This window comes from Balaenoptera physalus (genome assembly GCF_965194825.1).
Source record: "Balaenoptera physalus genome assembly, chromosome: 7".
NCBI classification, from domain to species: domain Eukaryota; kingdom Metazoa; phylum Chordata; class Mammalia; order Artiodactyla; family Balaenopteridae; genus Balaenoptera; species Balaenoptera physalus.
This window is the reverse complement of record NC_138886.1, coordinates 98,823,341-98,849,085: the sequence shown is the minus strand read 5'-3', so window position 1 is coordinate 98,849,085 and position 25,745 is coordinate 98,823,341. Positions and strand designations below refer to the sequence as shown.

Genomic DNA, 25,745 nt, shown 5'->3' with positions numbered 1-25,745 from the left:
GACAAAGGATTAATCTCCACAATTTACAAGCAGTTCATGCAGCTCAATATCAAAAAAACAAACAACCCAATCCAAAAATCGGCAGAAGACCTAAACAGACATTTCTCCAAAGAAGATATACAGATGGCCAACAAACACAGGAAAGAATGCTCAACATCATTAATCATTAGAGAAATGCAAATCAAAACTACAATGAGATATCATCTCACACCAGTCAGAATGGCCATCATAAAAAAATCTACAAACAATAAATGCTGGAGAGGGTGTGGAGAAAAGGGAACACTCTTGCAATGTAAATTGATACAGCCACTACGGAGAATAGTATGGAGGTTCCTTAAAAAACGAAAAACAGATCTACCATATGACCCAGCAATCCCACTACTGGACATATACCCTGAGAAAACCATAATTCAAAAAGAGTCATGTATCACAATGTTCATTGCAGCTCTATTTACAATAGCCAGGACATGGAAGCAACCTAAGTGTCCATCGACAGATGAATGGATAAAGAAGATGTGGCACATATATACAATGGAATATTACTTAGCCTAAAAAAGAAACGAAACTGAGGTATTTGTAGTGAGGTGGATGGACCTAGAGTCTGTCATACAGAGTGAAGTAAGTCAGAAAAAGAAAAACAAATACCGTATGCTAACACATTTATATGGAATCTTAAAAAAAAAAAAGAATGTTCATGAAGAACCTAGGGGCAAGACGGGAAAAAAGACGCAGACCGACTAGAGACTAGACTTGAGGATACGGGGAGGGGGAAGGGTAAGCTGGGACAATGTGAGAGAGTGGCATGGACATATATACACTACCAAATGTAAAACCGATAGCTGGTGGGAAGCAGCCGCATAGCACAGGGAGATCAGCGCAGTGCTTTGTGACCACCTAGAGGAGTAGGATAGGGAGGGTGGGAGGGAGGGAGACGCAAGAGGGAAGAGATATGGGGGATATGGGGATATATGTATACGTATAGCTGATTCACTTTGTTATAAAGCAGAAGCTAACACACCATTATAAAGCAATTATACTCCAAAAAAGATGATAAAAAAAATGTCCATATTTCCCAAAAAAAAAAAAAGATAAAATAACTATATAGTATTATTTTCACAAGGTACAACTAAACATTTTTTTAAAAATTTTTCTGAAGAGGGTGTTTTTTTCCCTTTCTGTACAAAACTTCCAAACTGTGCTGGTGTACAGCACTCATGCCAAATAGAAGGTGAAACATTTTAATTCCGCAGCAAGTGGAAATTAAAAATTCACAGAATTTGTTGAATTATACCAGGTATGGAAATGGTCTTCTCTTTCGTAAATCTGACTATATGTATATTATACATAAGACTACATATAAGCATTGTATAAGATTATAGAACTTAAAATTAGTTTATAAAAGATACAAATCTGTTAACCTAAAAGGAACTCCAGATTTTTATAGAAAATGCATCATAAGATCCAATTTCATTCTATTTAAAAATCTGAGAAATTGACAAATATTTTAATCACTTACAGGAAAATGTTTCAGTTATTTCTCAGCAACAATAATTGGTGAAATTTCTACGTATAATAATAGTAAGATGTTAAGGACGTGAATTATATTGTGTCACCCAAATCCACCCAGTGGTGCTACTCATCATTCTTAACAGTTTTCACAGGTCTGCTTCCACAAGCCAACAGTAGTCTATAAAAAAAATAGATTGGGTAAAAAAATCCACATGCTTAAATAGCCTCATACACCTATTCTAAAGTACAAACAAACTTTCACTGTTTAACCAAGAATATTCTCACTATCAGATGAAAGAACAATGAATGAAAAAACATGCAATCATATTAAAACATGAAACAGAAAACAGGACTTTTTCTGAGGAGGAAAATCAGTTTCATGATTTTGAAAAGCACACAAAATATCACATTTAATTTATTTTCTACTGATCATCCTTCTATTTATAACGCAATACTTTATCTCAATTTTTAAACAATGTCCATGGTTAAATTCTATTTATTTCTCAAAGAATATTAGCAAGATTTTAGTCTCCCTCTTCATCCTCCCCACTCATGTTTTACGATGGTTTAAATAATAGTTTCTAGTAAAAAAGTTATTTTCCTTCAGAACTTATACTTATTTCTATATTTCTTTTTGCTTCTTGTATTACAGCTCTGCTGAAGTTAAATTAGCTCTCATTCCATTAGAGCAAATAAGTTTATATCATTATTTTTGGTGGTTTAAAATGTGACCATGTTTCTAGGTATTTTTTTTTAAATTATTGTTTTCCATTCATCTAACTCAGCACAATATGAGCTTTTGTAAGTGAGATACATTATTGCTTTTCAGTTTTAAGAAATTTTATTTTTATGTTACTAATTCTTTTATATTTATTGAAACTGGTTTTATGGTTAAGTAAAAATGTAAATACTGCACATGTAATTGAAAAGCCTGCATAATATTTTCTAACTGTTATATATATATATCCTTAAAATCAAAGTTAGAAATAATTTATTCAAATCTCTATATCCTTATCACTTCATTTTATTCTATTTTATGCTTATTTGTCTCTTTTTCTCAGTTATTTTCTCCTCCCCTCTCTTCTTGCTTTCTGTTGAACAGACTGAAATCTACCCCCATCCCATTCCATTTTTCCTACTGGTTTGAAATGTGTATGTCTTATTACTCTTCTTTAAGTGGTCATCCTTAAAATTTTACACTGCATTCTGCTTAACAATTTAACAAAGCCTAAAATTAAACAAAATAATGCAGGGACCTTAGAATGCTTTAGGTCTGGTAAGCCTTTTCCAACTATATTTTCAATTGTTCACTTAGATTTATCTTGTCTTCTTCCTTTGAATTCCATCAACTTCATAAAGATGTTGTTGTACAAACAGCTTTATTACTGTTCAAATATGTGATTATACCTGAGGACCTGCCATTTGTTTCTAGCTACTAGATTATAAGTACTCATAACTGCCCTCTGTAATAATTTTCTTTCTTGCTAAGTATATCCATTAACACTTCTTTAGTGAAGGTTAATTGGCCTTAAATGCTCTTTGATTTTCTATTTCTGTGAATGGCTTTATCTTACCTTCATTCTTGAAAGAGAAAGAAAGAGAAAGTCAATGAGTCTACAATTCTTGGTTGGTAATTATTCCCTCTCAGAACTTTAACAGTTCTTGTCTCTGATTTTGTTTGTTTATTTGTTATACTTATCTTTTATCTGCTTTTAACACCTCTTGATTCTGGTGTTCTACAGTTCCAATATAAAGTGTTGTTTTGGGTGGGAATTTATTTTCCTTTGTATTACTAGGGATTTGAGAGGTTTCCTGAATCTAAACATTGGTGATTGTCTTCAATTCTGGGCAATTCCCATAGATTATCTCTTAAGTATTTCTTTTTCCCACATGCTCTTCCTTCTAGAACTTAGATCAGATACAAAAATCAATCGCATTACCCCATCCCCTAACCTGGCTTTCATATTTTCCATCTCTTCATATCTCTGTGGTGCATGCTGGTTATTTATTTCAAATGTGTCTTCTAATTTGTTGAGTCTCTCTTCACCTGTGTCTAATCTGCTGTTTCAGCATTCACTAAATTCTTTATTTCAGTGATTACATTTTTCATTTCTCAATACTACTCTTTTTCAATTCTACTTGATCATTTTGATAGTCCCTTATTCTTTTCATTCTTCTAATCTTTCATTTCTTTATACATATAAAATAAATTTTATATCCTAAATCTATTTCAATATATACATTTATTTTGGTCTAATTCTGTAGTTTATTATTTCTGATGATTCTTCCTCTTGCATTTTATGTTTTTATTTTTATTGTGAGCATATGTTTCCTGGAAATGGATCTGTAAGAGCCTAGATGACTATATTCAACAGGAAGACAAGACATGGAGAGAAAGTGCCAGAAGTAGAGGGAGGGGTAACTGAAAGTCCTGATGGAAGAATGCCAGTGTAGCTAGATGGTGGTTGTAGTTTAGGTTCAGTTAAAGGAGGGACTAGGAACAGTAAGTGAAGGGAAGGGACCTTTCAAGGAATAAATGTGTGTGTGTGTGTGTGTGTGTGTGTGTGTGTGTGTGTGATGTGAGGGAAGATTCGAAAATCTTTACCCAGAAAAGCAAGATCATCAGGTAAGTGGTCTTTAGAAAGATTATTCTGGCAGCAGGATAGCAAATGGATCAGAAGGAGGTGAGGTAGAGACAGGAAAATCATGAAGACAACAACAGTAAATGCCAGAGATTTAGAGGCTTTGAATAAGTCAGTGATGGGATGACTGAAGAAAAGGGGACATGAGAAAATTCAAGAGATGGGGCTAAACCTAACCTTTCACAATCAAGCAGTAATGCTCTCTTTCCAAGGATCCACACCAAAGTTTTCATACCCATTCTAAGTGAGATGACATTCCAAAGCATACAAAATGTTTGACTTGGACACTAACACTCATTTCACTATCATAAATGTCAAACAACCCATATTGATGGTCAGATACTATATGTCTTAGAAGACTTCATAAAAAACAGCCAGATAACAAGCAGTATATGTTTCAGCAGCATATTGTCTTAATCTGGGGAGTCCTTTTCAGCTAACGGAAAAATATATAAAACCGAAAGAAGTCAAAGTTGCTAGTGACAATTTAATCCAAATAGCTTAATCTGAAAAGCTTTATTGCTTAGAGAGATATAATATTACAGAAAGCTGAAACATATCAATGTACTGTTAGAGTTTCTAATTCTATGACATAAACTTATTTTTAAATATTCTTCTTTTGTAATATTGTCTTAATCTTGCAGTATTAGTGATACTACTTTGAATAATGGAAATACCCAGTATAAATGCCTTTCCCTAAAATTGCTTATCTGATTATTCTACCCAAAGTCATGGACCAAAGTCACATTTCTGATTTTACACTTGAGATCAACAGGAGCAAGAGTAATGGCTAAAATTCACTGAGGACTTACTATGTTCCAGGCATTATTTATATATATTAATTAATTTAATCTTCATAACAAGTCTATGAGATGGGTTATAATTATTACTTATATTTTTGGAGACAAGGAAGCTGAGACACAGAAAGGATAAGCACATTACCCAGGGTCACACAGCTGGCATTCATCAGTGGAAGCAGAAACCTAATCCAAACATTCCTTTCATAACCACTCCACTCCACTGCCTATCTGAAAGTGTGACTCATTATGTTAGTACATCTTGTTGAATTTTATAGTTTTATGCTGTTTGAAGGAGTGCTGCTGGAATCATCTTCATTTCTATACCTCCACTGGGCCCTTCTATGTAATTCTGAAAATACGAACGATCTTTGTTTGAAAAGAGAGGTAGTCTTTAAGTGATAGCATGTGCATTTTGTCATGCCTTTGAGCTAGCTAGTCATAAAACTTCTCAAAGATAGTAACAGGTTTTGTTGACAATAATGGCCAGCCATAAACAGACTCAGAAATGCCTCACCCTAGACCAGGGGGTCAAGTCTGCAAGCACAATGGGAGCTTCCACTTGATGTTGCAGGTTACTGGACACAGAGTCCATGGTTCGCACTCCCAGAGGCAGCTGTGACCCAAATGAATTTAGCCTCATGGGTGTCAAGGAGACAACTGGACACCTACACTGAAGTGCAATGGCCACCTGTGCACCTGCAGGCCCTCTGCCCTGATGTGCAGTGAGCCTTTCCCACCTGGATTAGATGCTGCTTCAAGTATCAGGTAGACACTATGAACCAGGCTTGTGGAGAATGCCAATTACACACTGCCCCCAGGCACCTCTGTTTCAGGCTCCTCCTGAATATGGAGCCTTGCTGAGATCAGACTTGATCAAGATCTCCCTAGATAACAGTCATCTTGCCTAATAATACCTGCCAGAAGGCCTCCTCTTTGCTGCTTGTTGGTCTTTGGTAGTTCCCCTGACACCTGGCCTTTTCAAGCTCTCCCTCAGGGCTTCCCAGCAACTTTTAGAACAGGCACCATGCTTTTTATCAAAGCCTTGGGTCAGAAGTTATGTCAGGCATTTTCCTACTGGAAGAAAACAAAACACTCAAAATCAGCCAATGGATCCTTCCATGAACAAATCAGTTGGCTAGTAGAGAGCTCAGGGATAGTCACATAAAAATTCATTTTGATTAGGCCACCTAAAAAATGATTATAAAATACACAGGGGGATTCTGCAGATATTCTATATACTTTCAAGGTAGCATATTTAAAATAGATTAATTTCTCCATTTATTTGGTACTTACTGAGTACCATCAGCAAAGCACTGCAGGAACAAAGAAGCGTGATTCTGTTTTCAGGAAGTTTAAAATCTGATTAAGGAGGGAGACATGTAACCAAGCATCTGTTCTATGAAGCCAGTAAGAGCCTGAAAGCTAGTGCTTTTCATAATAGATGTTAAACTAATTACCTAAATGGATTGTGCATTTTGCTTTCTTGTCAAAGTGATGCAGTCAAAGCACCTGGTCAAGGATCAAGTTGCAATCACTTCCTGGCTCCACCACTGGTCATGAGGGCCAACCTTTCCTGTCACAGTAGCTGGATAAGAGCAGTCACAACACAGACAAAACAGTGGAAGTCAGATCTGGGGATCTTGCTGGATGTTTGGGGAAAGAGAATCATTCACCTTTTTACTTATCCAACAAATATGTATTGAGAACCCACTGTCTTCCAGGACCATCCCTGTGCTCTGGGGATTAGGAAGTAGGAATAACAACAAAAAAGAAAGAGGAAGTGTCTGCTTTCCTGGAGCTTGAGTTGAGGGAATAAACAAATAAATACATGCTTAGTGCTTCAGGGTAATAAGGACCAAAGTCCAAATAGAGGAAAGCATTCTCTCTACCACTGTGATCAGGAAGGTCGACCTTGGACATGGAGCTACCAAGCAGATTCCTGCCTGAGCATCAAGCTGACACTGGGAAGACAGAGCGGAAACATGAAGAGAGGCTGATCCTGATGGCACAGCCTCATCTGGATCTAACCTTGCCTGAAATGCAATGATGTGAACCAACAATTCCCCGTTTTGTTGAAGTCACTTGCCAATACCCCAGTCCTTCACACTCCCATTTCTTATTACTCCACATAGAATCAAACAACCATTAAGTCCTGAAAGTGTTCTTTGTGTGCAGTGTCACGTTCTCATTCTCACTGCCATCCTCCCACTTCAGTCCCTCTTACACCTGGGAAATGGAATAAGAGTGGAAGACCTCAGGGGGATGGATCCCACAGGAAGTAGTGAAGGAGGAAGGACACCTCTTTGGCTGGCCAAATCCACGCAAGTCAACCCAGGAAGTCATTCGGCATCACCTCCATCTAAGAAAATGGAAGAAGATGCTCATGAAGGCTCTGGGCATGTTGATGCTGGGGGTTGGGAAGGAGGCCTTGGGAGGGTGGGTAAGCCAGTCTCATCCCTAGGGAATTGGGATGGTGATTAAGATACAACATATGTCCTTTTCATGCTCAAATGCGCAATAGCCTGCAGGATGTATCTCCCCACTCCTGCTTCACCTTGCAGCAATATTCATGAGGAAAAGGAACTTTCCCTAGGCAAACATGCAGCCTATCTTCCAACAAATGAATCCTATCACTTAGAAGAAGAACAAGTGAAATCAGTCCATAGCGATGCAAATCTCCCAAAGATCAGGTTTTCAGGTTTCTTAAAATAGATCAGTAGTTCATCATGACAAAAGAATAGTAAATAATTATGATCCAAAATTTATTCTTATAAACGGGAAAATCAATATTATGTTTGTTAACCTTGTACCATAGTTCAAAATAGATCATTTGACTTACCTCTAATAGGTAATTGACTCTGAGATCTGTCAATTCTACTGTGTTCTATGCCAGAAAAAATATTTTTCAGAAATGTTCCTTGTCACTTTAAGAAAGCAGAAAGTAATTTGGCGTTTGCTCCCTTAAACTCCCTTATACTTACCTTAACTAAACTCTAGTCAACATATCCTCTTTCAGTCCCCCAGTTTTTTTAACCCCTCGCAATGACGGCATGGTTCACACCATAGAAAAGGATGTGCTCTGAAATGTCAAGGCTCACAGGTTTTCTTATCAGAACTTCCGTGAATCGAGACTTCCCTGGTGGAGCAGTGGTTAAGAGTCCGCCTGCCAATACAGGGAACACGGGTTCGATCCCTAGTCCAGGAAGATCCCACATGCCGCGGAGCAACTAAGCCCACGCACCACAACTACTGAAGCCCTTGCGCCTAGAGCCCATGCTCCGAAAAAAGAGAAGGCACCTCAATGAGAAGTCCGCGCACCACAACAAAGAGTAACCCACACTGGTGGCAACTAGAGAAAGCCCGTAGCCTCAGTGCCGCAATGAAGACCCAACACAGCCAAAAATTAATTAATTAATTAATTAATTAAAAGAAGAAAACTTCCATGAATTAACACAACGTTGCAGAGAAGCCTAAGAATCACAGACACACAGCAGCTAGCCAGCTTGATGACATTACACAGCTATATTTTTCTTTTTATGTTGTATTATTATACTTTTAGTGTATAGCAATGTCCTTATTCTCAAGTTTCTAATCATCAAAGACACAGCAAACGTAAAGCTATATGACAAATCCTTAATTTTGATAATCTCCAAACATTTGAACAGATGTCTATAGAAACATATTATTTTTCTTACATCAGCCAAATCTGAGACATTAAAATAGTTAACAGTTCTTAAAATATTTTCTTCCATAATAGAAGTTTATATTAAAATTACTTTCTTTGACCTGAATCAAATTACTGAATTATTTTCGCATGCTAATCAGATTCCCTTTATTATATCTACTCGCCTTTAAATTAAAATCCTACCAGCCATTCCTTAGAACTGTATTAACAGGAACCAGGACCTGGGAAGGCCTCAGAGGCAGGTTAACTGCTGCTGGTTCTAACGGTGGCTGCATAGCAATATCCTAGAACACAAAACACCTCCGACACGTGAAGGCAATAGTTTCAACTGGGGCTCAACTGGGTCAGGGCAGATGTCTTTGTATTTCCTGATTGCTCACATGCTCAGAAATCCAAAGTGGAGAATATCCGTTCTGCATGGTAACAAGTAAGAAATAGCTCAATCCCACGTAACTGGATCGTCACCTAATCCAATCTGAGCCTCTCTTACAACTATTGACAGTGGTTTTTAATTCCTTCAGCAGGTCTCTCTACCCAACCAGCCTCCCTTAAGACACACAAACATACGTACACACACATGGTTCATTCTGCCACTTCTCCCACCAATTCACCACTCCGAGGAAGAGTGTATTTAGCTTAACTTTATCAAGCTCTTTGGCTGCCTGAGGATTTATAAATGTTAAAATAAAAACTAATTACAACCTTGAGAACTGCAGGTGGCACCTGGTCTTATGTCTCAAGGCAGCAGCAGGTCGCTCCTGCATCATCCAAGCAGCAATGTCACTGCTTGCTCCTAAGCTCCAGAGAAACCCTCTGTTGGGTCTCGAACACCCCAAGTAATGAGATGCTACTGAAACGATCATGTGGGGACCCTAGGTCTATGCCACAGCGTTCAGTGGCTTCTGAGGTTATCGAAACTGCCACTGATTCCAAACAAGGTTCACCAGCCCCTTCCTCCCACAGTGGTCCAGTGAACACGTGGCATAAAAATTCCTTCTCCACAGGTGACAGCCACTAAGGCCAGAGATGGAACCACAGGTGATACAACTTAGGAACACATAAATTTAAATATCTGATACACCATTTACCATATCCCTAAAATGACTCATCCGAAAGGATCATATTTGCCAGTTTCAAAAACAAACTTTTTTCAAGTTTCTCTCCATGAGTTAGCTATAACTAGCACATCCTCCATGAGTATCTTTTCCTGATGTACTACCGAGTAAAAACCTAATAAAAGCCATCGCCTAGATAAAATATATCATTTTTTCATTTGTGATTAACAGCCTTGGAGGGAGGTTTTTTTTTAAACTGGTCCATTAAACGGGCATATATTTAAATAAAAATTATATAGTTTCTAACTTTAAACTACTCAAAATTTCAAGTACTTTATGTTTCATTTCTATTTCAAATCAGTACACTGAAAATACCCATTACCTGGAAACTAAGGAGAATATTTTTATTTTTTATGGCGAGCCAGACTCCCTATATTATTATTGAAAAGTAAAGTTTCTAATGAACCAGAAAGGAAATTTATTGTAAAGCAACACTCAAACTAAGCACATGTATTATCACACCAGGTTATGTGTACACCTACCAGACATGTGCAATCTCTATGTCAAAGCATTATTTTCAAAAAGTTAAAAACACAACACGTACAAATATAGAACAAATGCATGCCAAAGAATCATAAACTCATTAATGACTAATCCAGTAAAAGAGCATTTTGAGAAACTAGGAATTTACAGGCATTTATAGAAGAACATTAGAATGAGATTGCTAGGTTACAAAAAAACTGATCAATGTCCTACAGGGCAATAAAACCTTTGTAGTTACCATATGTACCTGAAAAAAAAAAAAAAAAGAAATCATCAATTTCAGCGTCTAAACTCCAATCAAATGGTAAATGACCAAGTCAGACATGGGTGCATTCTTCTAGGTAATTAAACAATCATGTGGGCCTATTAAACAATGTTCCTGCATAATGTCAAAAGGTCATTCTATCATACCCTCTCTTTTTTTAACTTTTTATTTTACATTGGAGTATAGTTGATCTACAATGTTGTGTTAGTTTTTACAGTATTTACAAGTTGTGTATAACTTTAATTAGCACACAGATTTTAACCTTACGCCATAGAACTCAAACTGGAAAAAACAAGTATGATATTTTGAAGGAACGTATTACATGTGGCTTCCTGCCTCTCAGAAATAGGTAGACATAAATAATTCAGTTTTTAAAAGTTATTCAATACGATGCAACAGAGCCTATAGCAATCAGCACCGCAACGGGCCCCAGGTAGGCAGATTGAGTGGGGACACTTTGGAAGTTACTCTGAAGAACTTTGTATGTTGAAGCCAAGCCTTTAAAGGCTCTGAAAAGTTAAGTGGGGAGAAGATCCAGAGGTTAATTTCATATTTGTTTGTCAGGATTAGAATTAGAATTGCAGGTCAACCCTGGATCTATTCATTCCAAATTGTTTGAACTCTTTTATACTTTTATAAGTATACTTTTATATTCAAATTCTGATTTTGATTTAAAGGGAAAAATTCAAATTCAAATTTGCTCAGTTAATTGAGATTTTTGTCAGTGAATATGTCCTTTATTTAGTACTCTTGAATGATTTGGGGTTTTTTTTCCAAATCAACTCAAAGGAGCAGACATTCTTGAGCTCCAGTCTTCTCCCCAGAACAGGCTTTCAGGCGTGGGAGGGTCACTGATAATGTGTCTTTAGGGTCATTTTGTTTGTTTGTTTGCTTAAAGAGTCTCCCCCAGTTGCATAAGCTTCAGGACCCTCACAGCTCTAGCCTTGCCTGTCACTCTGTGTTGATAGTCACATAGACTTTGTAAGTTTTTTTGGAGAAAAAAATGTTGTTGTTTTCCCGAAGTTTTCAAAAATATTCTGACCTCAGTATTTCTGGGAAGTTTATTCAAATATGATTTTTTTTAAAAAACGGTCCGTTTACCAGTTTGTTGAAGACTCTTTCCAACAAGTCCAAGCTCCAGTGCTTACTAAATACCTCTCTCCATATTCTATGCTCATTTTCCCCAACATGTTTCACTGAATCACGAATGGATTCCCCATTCACCTGCTCCAGGGGCACATCCTCTGATAGGCTCCCTCCCTAAACCAAGGAACATATTACATACGGTCTAATGCCTTTCAGAAATAGGTAGACATAAGTAATTCAATCTAAATATCAACCAAAATACTGACATTTTCTTATTCAGATTATATCTCTTCTTCCTCCCCAAAGATCTGAAAATTCATAAAGAAACAGTAGATTCACAGGGATAATCCTGATTAACTTGGAGGATTCGACTCACTCTAGAAAACCACTAAGCACACTATTGAGACAAAAAGAAGCCTGCACCAATTAAAACAGTAGCAGGATTTTAGTCCATATTACCCAAGGTGAAAACTTCTTTATGGACTGTATTGTCTTAGCACACATGGCATTACTTGAGAGTGACTGTGCTCACATAGCAATAGAATATGTTGATGACACTTAGCAAATAATTACAAAGAATCTGTGCCCATTGAAATGACAGGAGTTCTGACAAACAATACCCTTGAGAAGAGACATTTGATAAACACACTATTAGACATTCACTTAAATCAATTCTCACGATTTTATATTTCTTAGCAGTTGTAGCATTATGTTCAGTTCCTCCATTCTGCAATTCCTGTATTTTTATACCAAATTCTTAAGGTTAATCATGTTATTGGGTTAGGATAATTTATACAACAAGTGTCTCACTATTATACTGTGTTATGTTATTTTTCTTTTAAAAGAATAATATTGTATGATAATATCTATTAGAGGATCATATTAATAAACTTTCATTAAAGATGATACAGTAACACTTTAGCACATAAGGAGCCATTGCTCCAGTGAAGAAAGGATTCAAATCTGATACAAATCTTCAAATTGAGGTGCTAATATATTTGCCTAGATCAAGCACTAGGTATTACATGAAGAGCACATGTTTGTCTCCCATGCTGGCCAACAAAATGGGCTTGATCTGCTCCCCCAACCAAGGGCAGAGACCTCTCATACATATGCAGGACATAACAGGGAGGAGACATTGTTGGATAAAAACAAATCCTGATTACCACTCCTAGAACAGTGATTCAAGTTGTGTGCCCCACCTGTAGTGGGCCAGAAATACATCTTTTATTCTCACAACAAGAAGGGAACTTTTGACAGGGGAAGGAAACAAAAGAAGACTTCTAGAGAAAATTACAAGTACTGAGATTTAACAAGGTGCGGATGAGTGTGTAACACTCACTAAATTGAACCCCTGGATCTATAAATATCATCATTTACGTCAAATAATCACCATCAACAGCGGCTGAAATGTCTAACACTGGCTTCAGTCCTTTTCAGAGACTTCAGTCCTTTTTCTTTTCACTGGGGAGTAGAGTTAGGGAGGACAGCAGCTACTAGCTATAGCTGGTACTTTACTTATATGGGGAAAATAATTCAGCTGTAAATTAATTTCCAATTGTGTTGTTCCTTAATCGGGAAAGAGTGAACATTACTCCTCAAAGTGACATGCGATCCAGGAGACAGATTTACAATACTAAATATGCAATCAAAACACTGACATTTTCTTATTCAGATTATATCTCTTCTTCCTCCCCCTCCCAAAAAGATCTGAAAGTTCATAAACAAATAGTAGATTCACAGGGATAATCCTAAAACAGAGAGCTACTGCCCTCTTCCACTTGTGGCTCACGGTAGGAAGTGAGCAAACCAACCACTGTCTGCACAACAACTTCTGGAAAACAGGGCTCTAACTTGGAATCTATATTCTAACTTTCCTCTTGCATTCCATTTAAGAGGATAACTCCATTAGAATAACACTTTCATCTTGACTAAATACAAAGAGTTCTAGAAGGCAGACCAAGTAGAGATGCACAATTTTTAAATATCAGGTCCTAGAGGATGCTGTCCATTCAACTTGTTTTATCTTCAAAAAGACAGAGAATAAGAGAGAAAAAAAAAAAAAGCCCATGTTTTTGGCTATTTAGAAACATTACTCTCGCCCTGTGTAGACTCCTCCTGACTTAAAATTTCCCATTAATTATAAAGATTCATGTCAAAACATGGATAATTTCTGAGATGTCAAATGTTTCAACCAAGTCCTGTATGAGAGTATGTCTTATGCCAGAACCTCACCCAGGTTGACACCCCCCCCACCCCCCCCACCCCCGTCTCACTAATTTACTACTGAGAACCAGTTGTAAATAGAGGAAAAATGTCACTGTATCCTTTTGGGGAGAAGATCTTTACCTTTTTAAAAATTTACATACAGTTCTCATTATTTTATCAGGGCTTAAGAATATTTCATTTTTGTTAGTTTTAAAGTCTTGTCTGAAAAGATTACTTGAGTTCTTAAAACACTTCTTAGGAATAAAAGGTTAGCGATCAAAAGACTTGAGCAAATGCTGGTGTTCGTGATTTCTTGTTGGTAGCCTAAAATCCCATCCTGCTGGCAAACTCCTCTTCAGAATTTCTCAAATGATGGGACAGGACTAAAAGAACCCTCTACCTTGATTTATGTAGTAACAAATTTCAAATATGGGTTTGAAATACCTTGCTTGTATATACATCTACACATACAAACAAACACCTCCCAAATATTCGAGAGTTAAGGAAAAATCCAATTGGTCAAATTAGCTAATCTAGACTATAATAAGATTCATTCACCATTACTTCTACTGCTACAAAGGATACTGTCAAATGAGATTAGCAAGCAATGATCAAACACAGTTTGTGTACCCTCTATGAATCTTTAAGTCTGCAAAGACATTTAAATATATACTTGACACTTGAACAACTATAGTAGCCATCTTTGCGGTGATCAAGGACTCTATAGTATCTAAAATGTTCTTAGCCATGCAAATTTACATAGGTACTTTGGACTTACTGAACTTTTAATCAGAGTACTAAGCACATCTAAATAAAACAGAGGCTGAAAAGTGAAAACTAGCATTGACATTTGAAGAGTCAGCCAGAGACCCAGACGAACTGAGCTTAGAGATATATTCAATTCAGAAAAGGCTATCTGCCTGGATATTCAGACATGGAGCACCTCAGAGCATGTGACTCTTAAAAAAGATGCTCAGTATGAAGAACATGATACCTCTGTGGATTTCAGGGAATAAAATACAAACAGAAAACAAAGAAATATCAAAATAACTGATCTTGCAATATCCTGTAATCACAACTAAGGAGACAAGAAAGGCAGCACAGCACTCTGCTTCTCTTCTAAGGGAAGGATTTTTGAAGCCATGTTTCCTTTAAGTAAGAGTGACCTCTGGTGACTTTTTAATTGCACCTCAGTGTACTATGTTAAATTATTCTACAATTCTTTTATACCAGCAATTCATTTAGTACTACATTTTTAATTTCTTAGCAAAGTGATAAATGCTTTACTGCAGGACCTAAGGATTTCATGTAAATGCCTCCATTTTAATTAATTCATGGAAATTGTGCCCAAAGCTAAATTAAAATTCTGTCTGAAACAGGGGGCAGTATTTTCTTAAAGGAGACTAAGGCTCATTTTCAGGAGTGACTCATATAATATGGCATTAAATGAGCTGATACTAAATGATGACAACACAAACTTATCACAGCCTCGGGGCATATATGGATGAGTGCTGGAAGGGTAACTATTTGTACAATATGCTTTTCACTTTAGCACAAACTTCCTGGTAAGGGCGGAGTTCCCCAGCCCACCCCACCCCCAGATAAAACTGGATACCAGCAGCAAGGTCGGTTTCTAACATGCCTACTAGCACTTTCTTGAAATGCATAATAGCTTGCCTTACTCCCTACAACCTGATTTAAAAAAAAATTCTTGAGGGGGATGGGGTGTGGATGTAGGACTAAGGGGGCTTTCTTCCAATCGCTCAAGGAAAGAAAAGCGCTATGATGGAAATTTCAATCTGAATAACACTTCGAAAACTTTTTCCAATTTCCAGATTAAAATGCCTTGAGGTCGGCTGAATCAATTTGGCCTGCATCTTTAGATCAGACTCACATTGCCAGTCCAGAACTGAGAGGTTAATACATCTTCACTGAACCAACAAAATGAGAAACACAGCACATCACAATATACAAGCATGTGCACTTGCAAATGAACCTGAATGGCAGGTTATGTTTTTCCTTTAAGCAAAAGCCTTCTAATTCTGAGGGGTCTCTCCTTCTCGTAATTCTGGGGACTAACCAGGTTTGCCGCCTGGGTTCTGATGCGGAGCCTGCCCGCCGCTGCAGCGCCCGAGTTCTTGTTACCCGATTCCGCAGGGCGCCAACTGCAAACATCTATGCTAATGCAGGACCCAGCCAGGTCGGCCAATGATTTCCTTTCTGACATAAATCCTGCAAAATGTATTCATGGTAAAAAGAAATAAATGACGTATTGGCATGCTCTTCTCTCCTCATCTCCTGCTATTCTCTCTCTGGTCTCTCTCCGCCTCAATATTCTCATGCTAATTTTAGGTTTTACTAGAACTTGAGCTTTCTCAATGAATATTCAAAACAACAGCACACAGACAAAATTCAGCTCACAGACAAGTCACGACAGGCTTTGTGTATTACAGACTTGACAAGTGGAAAAACCATTGTAAACCATCCTATCCAAGCGTTGGGACTTTGCGATGTTTTTTAAATGCCTCATTTTCAGAAGCAGACCAGTGATTCCATTTGTAAAATTCAATTATTTTTTTAAAAAACACGAATTCTCAGTTGTCAGTATAAGTTTTAAAAGATTTGCTGTACTCACAAGTATTCCCTGATGCTAATGTACTCCAGGGCTGGGCAGACAAAAGAAAGAGCATCCTGAGACAGGCTCCCGCGGCGGAGTCCATGTTCACAGTCGCCGTGGCTCCCCACCCCAAAACCCAAGGTGTCCAGACAGCTGCTCTGAGCCGGAGTCTGCAAGCTCCCTCCCGCTCGGGGTAGCTAGCGCTCCCTCCTCCGGGCTCGGCGAACCCGCGCAGCCGGGCGGGGCGGGAGCCCCAACCTGCAGCCACACCCCCACCCCCACCCCCACCCGCTCCCGCCGCGCCGCGAGCTCCACGCCTCCCGGGCGCTCCTGGCGGTGGCGGGAGGAAGTACGAGTCAAGTCGGTGAAGGTCTTCAACCTGCACTCGCTCCGAAGCCGAATCCGCGGTCCTAGCTCCTTCACCGGCAGGTTTCCCACTCTGAACAGCTGAGCAGTTCAGTGGACCTCAGTCTGAGACCGAGCTTCACCACGCTGATGATGCTTGAGCATTAACACCGATGCTAGGAAAAAGGTGAGTTTTTTTTTTTTTGGTTGAAAAGAACTTAGGACAAGTAACTAATCCGGTTTGAAGAAAATATTTACTTGTACTGAGAACTGTTGTAAAAAAGACTGCTTTTGTTTTCCCAACTCATTTAATGATTCATATTTAAAAATAAAAACCTAAAGAACCTTATTATGGTAATCATTTCGAAATATATACGGTTATATATACAGTGTTATGTGTCAAAATACATCTCAATAAAGCTGGAAAAAATTAAAATTAAAAAATAATTAATTAAAACACCGACCCGACTTCTACTATAATGTCAGCATTTTATTATGTATATTCCTACTTGGAGATTTGAGAATTGTGGTCAGCAGATATATAAAACTAAAAACTGGCATCCTGGGAGAAGGAATCTTACTCCAAATATCATCAGGGAAGTGACCTTATGTTAAGTAGGTAAACTGAATACACTTAATTGAAGAATGAAGAGTTTTGAATCAACTTCTATATACTGTATGTGTATTCCTTTCCATTCAAATTCTTTAATACAATTACCCAAAAGTTCATATTGAAAAATGATGGAATAGAAAAGGCATCTTAAATAAATAAATAAATGGATAGATAAATAAATGGATAGATAGATAAGCAGATAAATAAATTGTTTCAGAGTATACAGATAGAGGCCTGATGGCCCATGGAGGAAGAAGGATTTCAAGATCCATGACCTTGAGGTAAGTCACATGGCCTCCTCTACTTCCTAAAGAGGCTGCCAGCAGATGTAAATGAAGGAGGTATGAGCATGGCATCACTAGGATCAATACTCTCCTAAAACTGTGACCAGACTCATGACAAATGTGCTGAGACTTAGGAACAGTGTCCAGGCATTCTTGCACCATCCAAAGGGATCAGAATATGAAAGTAACTTTAACCTTGAGTAGGGCATTATATGCCTGAGAACAAAGCAGAAAAGCTGTTTTTATTATTTCTATTCTGCAACCTGGGTAAAAAACAAAAACAGGAATAGAAAATGTAAATAGCTTGGCAAGGCCACAGAATTTACAAGTAGAATTTGACCCAAATATGTAGATTCTGATCCCAACTTTCCAGCTTTCTCCACGCCTACTCAGGGCCCCTGGGAATCAGGAACTCTTCCCACCCACCCCATCAATCAGCAGTCCCGGGAAACACTGAGCAAAGCTTGCTCGGAGGGTGCATTTAGAACCTTGAAAAAAGCCACAAGCGGTAGAGTGACCTTCATTTATTAGTCAGACATTTTCCTAGTGCCTAATACATGTCCCAGAACCTGAATATGGTATTTCTAATTTTTAAAGCAAATATAAATTAATGATTTACATTAAGTGTCTAATATTTTTTAAAGCCTATACAACAGACAGTCTGTGTGTGTGTGTCTGTGTGTGTAATCTAAATAAATGGTCACAGCATTCCTTTGAAGTAAATGTTACTCTGCCCATTTAATGGATAGACAGACTAACCTCAGAGAGGTTAATGGATGTGTCACAAAGCAAGCCAGACTTGGACCAGGTCAGCTGAGCTCTGAAACCCCTTCTCACTGGCCCTCAGGTCTCTGAAACAGAAAAGTTGTCACCTGTGAAAACTCTATTCAGTTGTTCATGGGAAATCCATTTAAAATGGGTTAGAAGGCGCCTCAATAATTGATGTCAATTAAAACCAAAAAGGACAATGCTGGTAAATTACTTGAGCAGACATTCAGGATGGATTTTCCAAGTCAGAGATGAAACAGCCCACGAGGGATTGAGATTTGCAGGCAGATGTCCTGGTGCAGTGCACAGCATTGACCACTGGACAGCACTGGGGCTATTACGTGATCTTCCAAGACAAGGGCAGCCCCAGGTGAGGAGGCTTGAAGAGACCAGGCAAAGCAGGGCCCAAAGCAGGGACTTGCTAGCAGACAGCTGATGCGACTCCTGGTTTGACCCCTTTCCAGCTGCCTTCTTTCGCTGGAGACTTCGTGGCTTTGTGCTTCACTTTTCTTGTTTGTAGAATGGTGATGATAGCCAGTCATAGAGCCATTATGAAATTACACGTCTGAAACCCCCACAAAGGGATGGAAACTGCTGAGCATTCCACGTACCAGCCCCAGAGCTGCCCTGGGAGTTGGTACCCACCCGTGAGACCCCCGGCAGCTGCTCAGCATCTGTGATCCTCAGCTTCGTTGTCTGTTTCATAAGATAATAGAAGTCTTACCAGCAGAGAACCGATCCAAGGGTTACAGGAGAAAATGAATGTCAAGTACTTAACACCATGCTCATCCACAGGGCGCTGGATCAGGTAGGCTGATGCTAGAGCTCCAGGCTCAGAGGAGAAAGGATGCCTAACGGGAACGCCAAGGCCTCCAAGCTAAATCCCTGCAGGTCAGGGGCAGTCCGCTGCATTCTGTGACCTGTTTCCACAGCCCTTTGCTCTTTTATGTAAGAAAGATGACAGATAATCAACAAGGACCTACTGTATAGCACAGGGAACTCTACTCAACATTCTGTCATAATCTATATGGGAAAAGAATCTGTAAAAGAATGGATACATGTATATGTATAACTGTATCACTTTGCTGTACAACTGAAACTAACACAATATTGTAAATCAGCTATACTCCAATATAAAATTAAATTAAATTTTAAAAAATCAAAACAAAGGAAAGGTGAAGAAAATGTGTAGATCTAATCTTGCACATTTCTATAAGTGATGATTCAAACCCCACAAATCACGCACGCGCATATATGTATGTGTCTGCAGAGTTCACACCAAACACAAAAGAGAACTTGAAATCAGCACACGTCACAAATAAAAGACAAGAAATCAACTTCCGATGTTCAGAAGTGTGTGGACCCTCATATGTGTAAGTGTAGACAGGCTGCCTAGGAAAGTAGATTCTAAGTGAAACTACACCCTTGGCATTTCCTGACCAAAGTCTTCTGTTTTCCTGCTCACCTGGGAGCAGTCTGTGCACTCAGGATTCCCTACCGAGAAGAGGAAGGATCAACTCACCCCACCCGAATGAAATCCTTTCTCAATGCTCTCCATAGATCAAAACATGACTCCATTCATTTTTCTTCTTTATTCAGCAGTTTTCTCCCTGTAAATTATTTCTGCGTGTTTTATCTAAATCTGGGAATACATTTAACTTTACTCTTGTAATGGGAACAGATTTATCATTAAATCCTCTGAAAGAATACTGTGAATCAAATAGAATAGTATTTCTATTAGGAGTCATTTTTCCCATAAGCCCCCAGGCAACAAATCCTGAAGAACAATTATGGAGAGACAGACTGCAGGGAGAAGAACTGTCACATGTGTGATAAAAAACACACTGCACGGTGTCTTTGCAGGTTATCTCTGATGAGCTATGTGCCCTATAACTAGCCCTTGGAAGCCCTGGTTTTAACAACCAAAGGATTATGCATCTAATTACATAAATCTCAGCTAGAGAAGAGTCAGCCTCATATTGTTACCCGAAAAACTAGGTTCGCCTCTTGGTGGGTGTCGAGCCAAAAGACACAACCAAGACAAAGAGTGAGAGAAGGAAGGATTTGTTACTTGCAGCAAGTAAGTAGAACACCAGGGATCTTTCCCAAAGCAGTGTCTCCCCAAACAGCAAAACTGGGGAAGTTTTAAGCTAAGGGTACATGGCTATTCATGAAAGGACTTGGGAGGTAGGCAGAGCCCAGGCTTTAGTTGATTGAAATCCGGAGGATCAGAAAAGGTCAAGGCCATCATCCCTTAGGTTCCGTTTGACCTGGTGCTTGAGTGCTTCAGGCTAATCTGTACCATGGAAACAGAACTGGAAGTCTTTACAATTGATACATTATTGCTATTGCTACTTCTCTTGCCTGATAACATTCAGCATTCTTGTTTTCCCTTAAGATCCTTAATTACTGAGACCTGTTCAAGGGCAAGCACTCTGGCCAGGCTTAGATCACAAAATGGCTTGTACTAAATTAATAGGTGTTCTCTTATGTCCAGAAAGCCATGCCTGGTTTCCTTTCTCCATAGACCCCCTACCTTATCTGCTTATAATATTTCTTTCCAATTCAGCCCATTTCAACCCAGGAGGACTTTTGGGGACTAACAAACACTGGTATCTAAGATAGAACAAACCACAACTAAGAACTTGAAGTATAAAAGCAATACTGCATGGTATTTCCAAAAGTGCTTAATAAACATTTCACAGGATTGTGCATAAACAACACACTTTTCCTGACATTCTGGCACAAGTAGAATCAGAGAGGCTTAACGTTAAAATGAAGTGCAGAGTCAGCTGTCCAGCATTCTACCCAATTCAAGCACCACAGTCTCCAATATCATCTTGCACACATGTCCACTGATGGCAACAACTGAGGTGCATACATATAGAGAAAAGGGAGATTCTAGAACTTCCTTCTATCATATCACAAAGAAGGATAAATTCACAGAATCAACTACATGAGTGTCCAGGAAAAAAAATTCTTTTTTTTTTTTAAACTTTTAAAATTGAGATATATTATACCCTTTAAACAAAATTTCTAATTTTATGAAAGGCATAAAAGGTCACAATTTTTCTTTACTTCTTACTTCTTTGGGGTAGGAAGAGGGAGGCAGAGTTGAGTGTATCCTTAAAAGTCCTTTTCTAATTTAAAATTAAATTAAAATTAAAATCAACATCTGATCTTGACCTAAGAATTTTTCTATTGAGGTATAATTGACATAGAACACTATATTAGTTTCAGGTGTACAATTCAATGATTTGACATTTGTGTGTATTGCAAAATGAACATCACAGTAAGTCTGGTTACCATCAATCACCATACACAGTCACAGATTTTTTTCTTTCTTCTTGTGATGACAACTTTTAAGATTTACTTGCAGCAACTTGTAAATATGCAATACAGTATTAATAACTATATATTCACCATGCTATACATTACATCCCTGTGGCTTATTTATTTTATAACTGGAAATTTGTACCTTTTGAACCCCCTTCACTCATGTCACCTACTTCCCACCCCCATCCCCACCCCCCCAGTCTGGCAACCAACTATCTCTTCTCTGTATTTATGAGCTCCTTTTTTTTCTTTTTAAGATTACTCATATAAGTGAGACCATAAGTTATCTTTCTCTAACTTATTTCACTTAGCATAATGCTCTCGAAGTCCCTCCATGTTGTCACAAATGGCAAAATTTCCTTTTTCTTAATGGCTCAATAGTATTCCAGTGTGTGTATCACATTTTTTTAGCCATTCACCCATCAATGAACACTGAAGTTGTTCCCATGTCTCAACTATTGTAAATAATTCTGTAATAAACATGGGTGTGCATATATCTTTTGGAGTTAGTGTTTTCATTTTCTTTGTACAAATACACAGAAGTGAAATTGCTGGATCATATGGTAGTCCCAGTTTTGATCTTTTGAGGAAACTCCATGCTATTTTCCATACTGTCTGTACCAATTTACATTCCTACCAAGAGTGCACAAGTGTCTCCTTCTCTCCACATCCTTGCCAGCACTTGTTATTTCTTATCTTTTGATGCTAATCATACAAACAGGTGTGAAGTGATATCTCATTGTGGTTTCGATTTGCATTTCCCTGATGATTAGTGACATTGAGCATCTTTTCCTATACCTGTTGGTCAACTGTATGTGTTCTTTGGAAAAATGTCTATTCAGATCCTTTGCCCATTTTTAATTAGATTGTTTGTTTGCTATTGAGTTGTGCGAGATCTTTATATATATTAGCTATTAGCCCATTATCAGATACATGATTTGCAAATATTTCTCCCATTCAATTGGTTGCCTTTTCATTTTGTTGATGGTTTCCTTTACTGTACAAAAGCTTTTTAGTTTGATGTAGTCTCACTTGTTTATTTTTACTTTTATTGCCTTTGCTTTTGGTGTCATATCCAAAAAATCATGGCCATGACCAATGTCCAGGAGCTTACCGTATATGTTTTCTTCTAGGAGTTTTATGATTTCAGGTCTTAAATTCAAGTCTTTATTCCATTTTGAGTTAATTTTTGGATGGTGTAAGGTAGTAGTCTAGTTTTATTCTTTTGCATGTGGCTGTCCAGTTTTGCCAACACCATTTGTTGAACAGACTGTCCTTTCCCCATTGTATATTCTTGGCTCCTTTGTGATCAATTAAGTGACCATATATGTGTGCGTTTATTTCTGAGCTCTCTATTCTGCTCCATTCATCCATGTGCCTGTTTTTATACCAATACCATACCATAGTTTTGTAATATAACTTAAAATCAGGAAGCATGATGCTTCCAGCTTTGTTCTCTCTGAAGATTGCTTTGGTTATTCAGGGTGTTTTGTGGTTCCTTACACATTTTAGGATTTTTTTGCTCTGTTTCTGTGTAAAATGCCATTGGAATTTTGATAGGGATTGAACTGAATCTGTAGATTGCTTCTGGTAGTATGGACAGTTTAACAATATTAATTCTTCTAATCTATGAGCCACAGAATATCTTTCCATTTATTTGTGTCTTCTTCAGTTACTTTCATCAGTGTCTTATAGTTTTCAATGTACAGGTCTTTCACCTCCATGGTTAAATTTATTCATAGGTATTTTATTCTTTTGATGCAATTGTAAGTGGTATTGTTTTATTACTAGCATATAGAAATGCAACCAATTTTTGTATATTGATTTTGTATTCTGCAACAGTACTAAAGTTGTTTATTAGTTCTAACAGTGTTTTTTTGTTGGAGTCTTTAGGGGTTTCTATACATAATATCATGTCATCTGCAAATATTGACAATTTTACTTCTTCCTTTCCAGCTGGGTGCTGCTGATTTCCTTTTTTTTTTTTTTTTGCCTAATTACTCTGACTAGGACTTCTAATACTATGTTGAATAAAAGTGGCGAGAGTGGGCATCTTTCTCTTATTCCTGATCTTAGAGGAAAAGCGCAGAGTATGACATCAGCTATGGGCTTCTCATATACGGCCTTTATTGTGTTATAACCAATTTGATTTTATTGCACAGAATTGAATCTAAATTCAACCATAAGCATTTTAATGATTATCATTAAAAGTCTTTTTAAATTGAAAACAAGACTGAGAACTCGTAATAGTGCTGGATAATTAAAAAAATACACCCTTAAGGATTAAGTTTATTCCATAATTCCAGTGATATTTTTTTAGGCTGAAGTACTGATGAATGAAGTACTCCAATGTAGAGGAATCTTGAAAATACTCTGAGTGAAATTAGTTAGTCATAAGTAACCATATATTATATGAGCCCATTGATATGAAATGTCAAAAAGGACAAACCTATAGAGACAGAAAGTAGATGAGTGTTTGCTTGGGGCTGTGGGAGATGGGAGACTTGTAGGCTAGAAAAAGAAAGATTTCTTTTTTTGGAAATTGATAAAATTTCCAAAATTTTTTTTTATCAATAAAATGGATAAAATAGATTGTGGAGATGAATGCACAACTCTGTGAATATACAAAAAAACTATTGAATTGGACACTTTAAGTAGGTGAATTGTACAGTAGGTGAATTATATCTCAAAGCTGTTTTTAAAAAGGAATACAGAAACTCTAGAAAAACATTGAATCCATTGACATCTACTTTACCACACTATTCCAAATAGAAATGTAACTGAAAAATGGGAGTTAAAAAACATAAGCAGCAATATCCGTTATTTACTGCCATAATAATGCTGTGAATCAACCAGAAACCTCAGTGGCAGACACCACTTTACTGAGCTCAGGGGTCTCAAGACCACACTCTTGGCTCAGCAGGTGTTCTGGTATCCTGCGCACCTGCCTTGGGGAGGCTGTTGTCCGCTGATGGAGAATGGCCCCATCTGAGATGACTGGACTTGTGTATCACTGCGCAGTAAACAAACCCAGGCACCTCTCACCGCGGTGGCACAGAACTAAGAGAAGAAGCAGAAAAATACAAGTCTGTTCTGATCTTCGTGTGTCACATCAGCTGGCATTGCATTGACCGAAGTAAATCTCATAACCTAACTCGGGATCAAGGGTCGAGAGAACAGATTCTGCCTCTTCAGTAAAAGGAGCTGAAAAGCCATGTGGCAAAGAGGGTGAATCCAGGAGCATGAAGAATGAGGACCATTTAGACCTCAGTCTCTGCCCAGCACAGGGTATTTGTGATGGAAGAAAACTGAGCAGAAATTAAATATTTGCCATCTGGCAGCTTCACTTTCTCACCATTTTCACTTAAAATTGTATCAGAGGGCTTCCCTGGTGGCGCAGTGGTTGAGAATCTGCCTGCCAATGCAGGGGACACGGGTTCGAGCCCTGGTCTGGGAAGATCCCACATGCTGCCCAGCAACTAGGCCCGTGAGCCACAACTACTGAGCCTGCGCGTCTGGAGCCTGTGCTCCGCAACGAGAGAGGCCACGATAGTGAGAGGCCCGCGCACCGCGATGAAGAGTGGTCCCCGCTTGCCGCAACTAGAGAAAGCCCGTGCACAGATACGAAGACCAAACATAGCAATCAATCAATCAATCAATTAAAAAAAAAACAGACTCCTCATTTCCTCCTCTTCCCCTTTAAAAAAGAAAAAAAAATTGTATCAGAAACTTTGAAATATCTTTCTGTTTCATATAGATTTAGATAATAGAAACATTTAACATTTTTGTAATTTAGCTCAAATAATGGCTGCATAATTCAACTAGATTCAAAAGCAAATAGAATCTAACTTATAATAGCAAGTTTTGATATAAATGCCACTGGATGATACTGTATGTGACATGAGCTGGATGACTTGCTTTTTTTTTTTTTTTTTTTTTAAAGTGCTTTCTCAGACAAACACCTTTTAGGGATTTTTTTTTTAAATTTT

The 25,745-nt window shown here is 38.0% G+C and overlaps 1 protein-coding gene across 4 annotated transcripts in view; it reads right to left on the bottom strand.

Moving 5' to 3' along the window:
• Nucleotides 1-16,665, bottom strand: part of LOC309665145 (contactin-associated protein-like 3) — an 81,417-nt gene extending 64,752 nt beyond the window's left edge. Inside the window, exon 1 of one of the 4 annotated variants that reach the window (XR_014266233.1) lies at nt 16,429-16,665. Coding sequence is in view for 3 of the 4 variants with exons in the window: in XM_082471387.1 (XP_082327513.1) it covers nt 16,429-16,513 (85 nt within the window). In the remaining variant the exon portion in view is untranslated. The remainder of the gene's footprint in view (nt 1-16,428) is intronic. The other 3 variants (XM_082471387.1, XM_082471388.1, XM_082471386.1) reach the window with 3 other exon arrangements.
• Between the last annotated feature and the right edge of the window lie 9,080 nt (nt 16,666-25,745).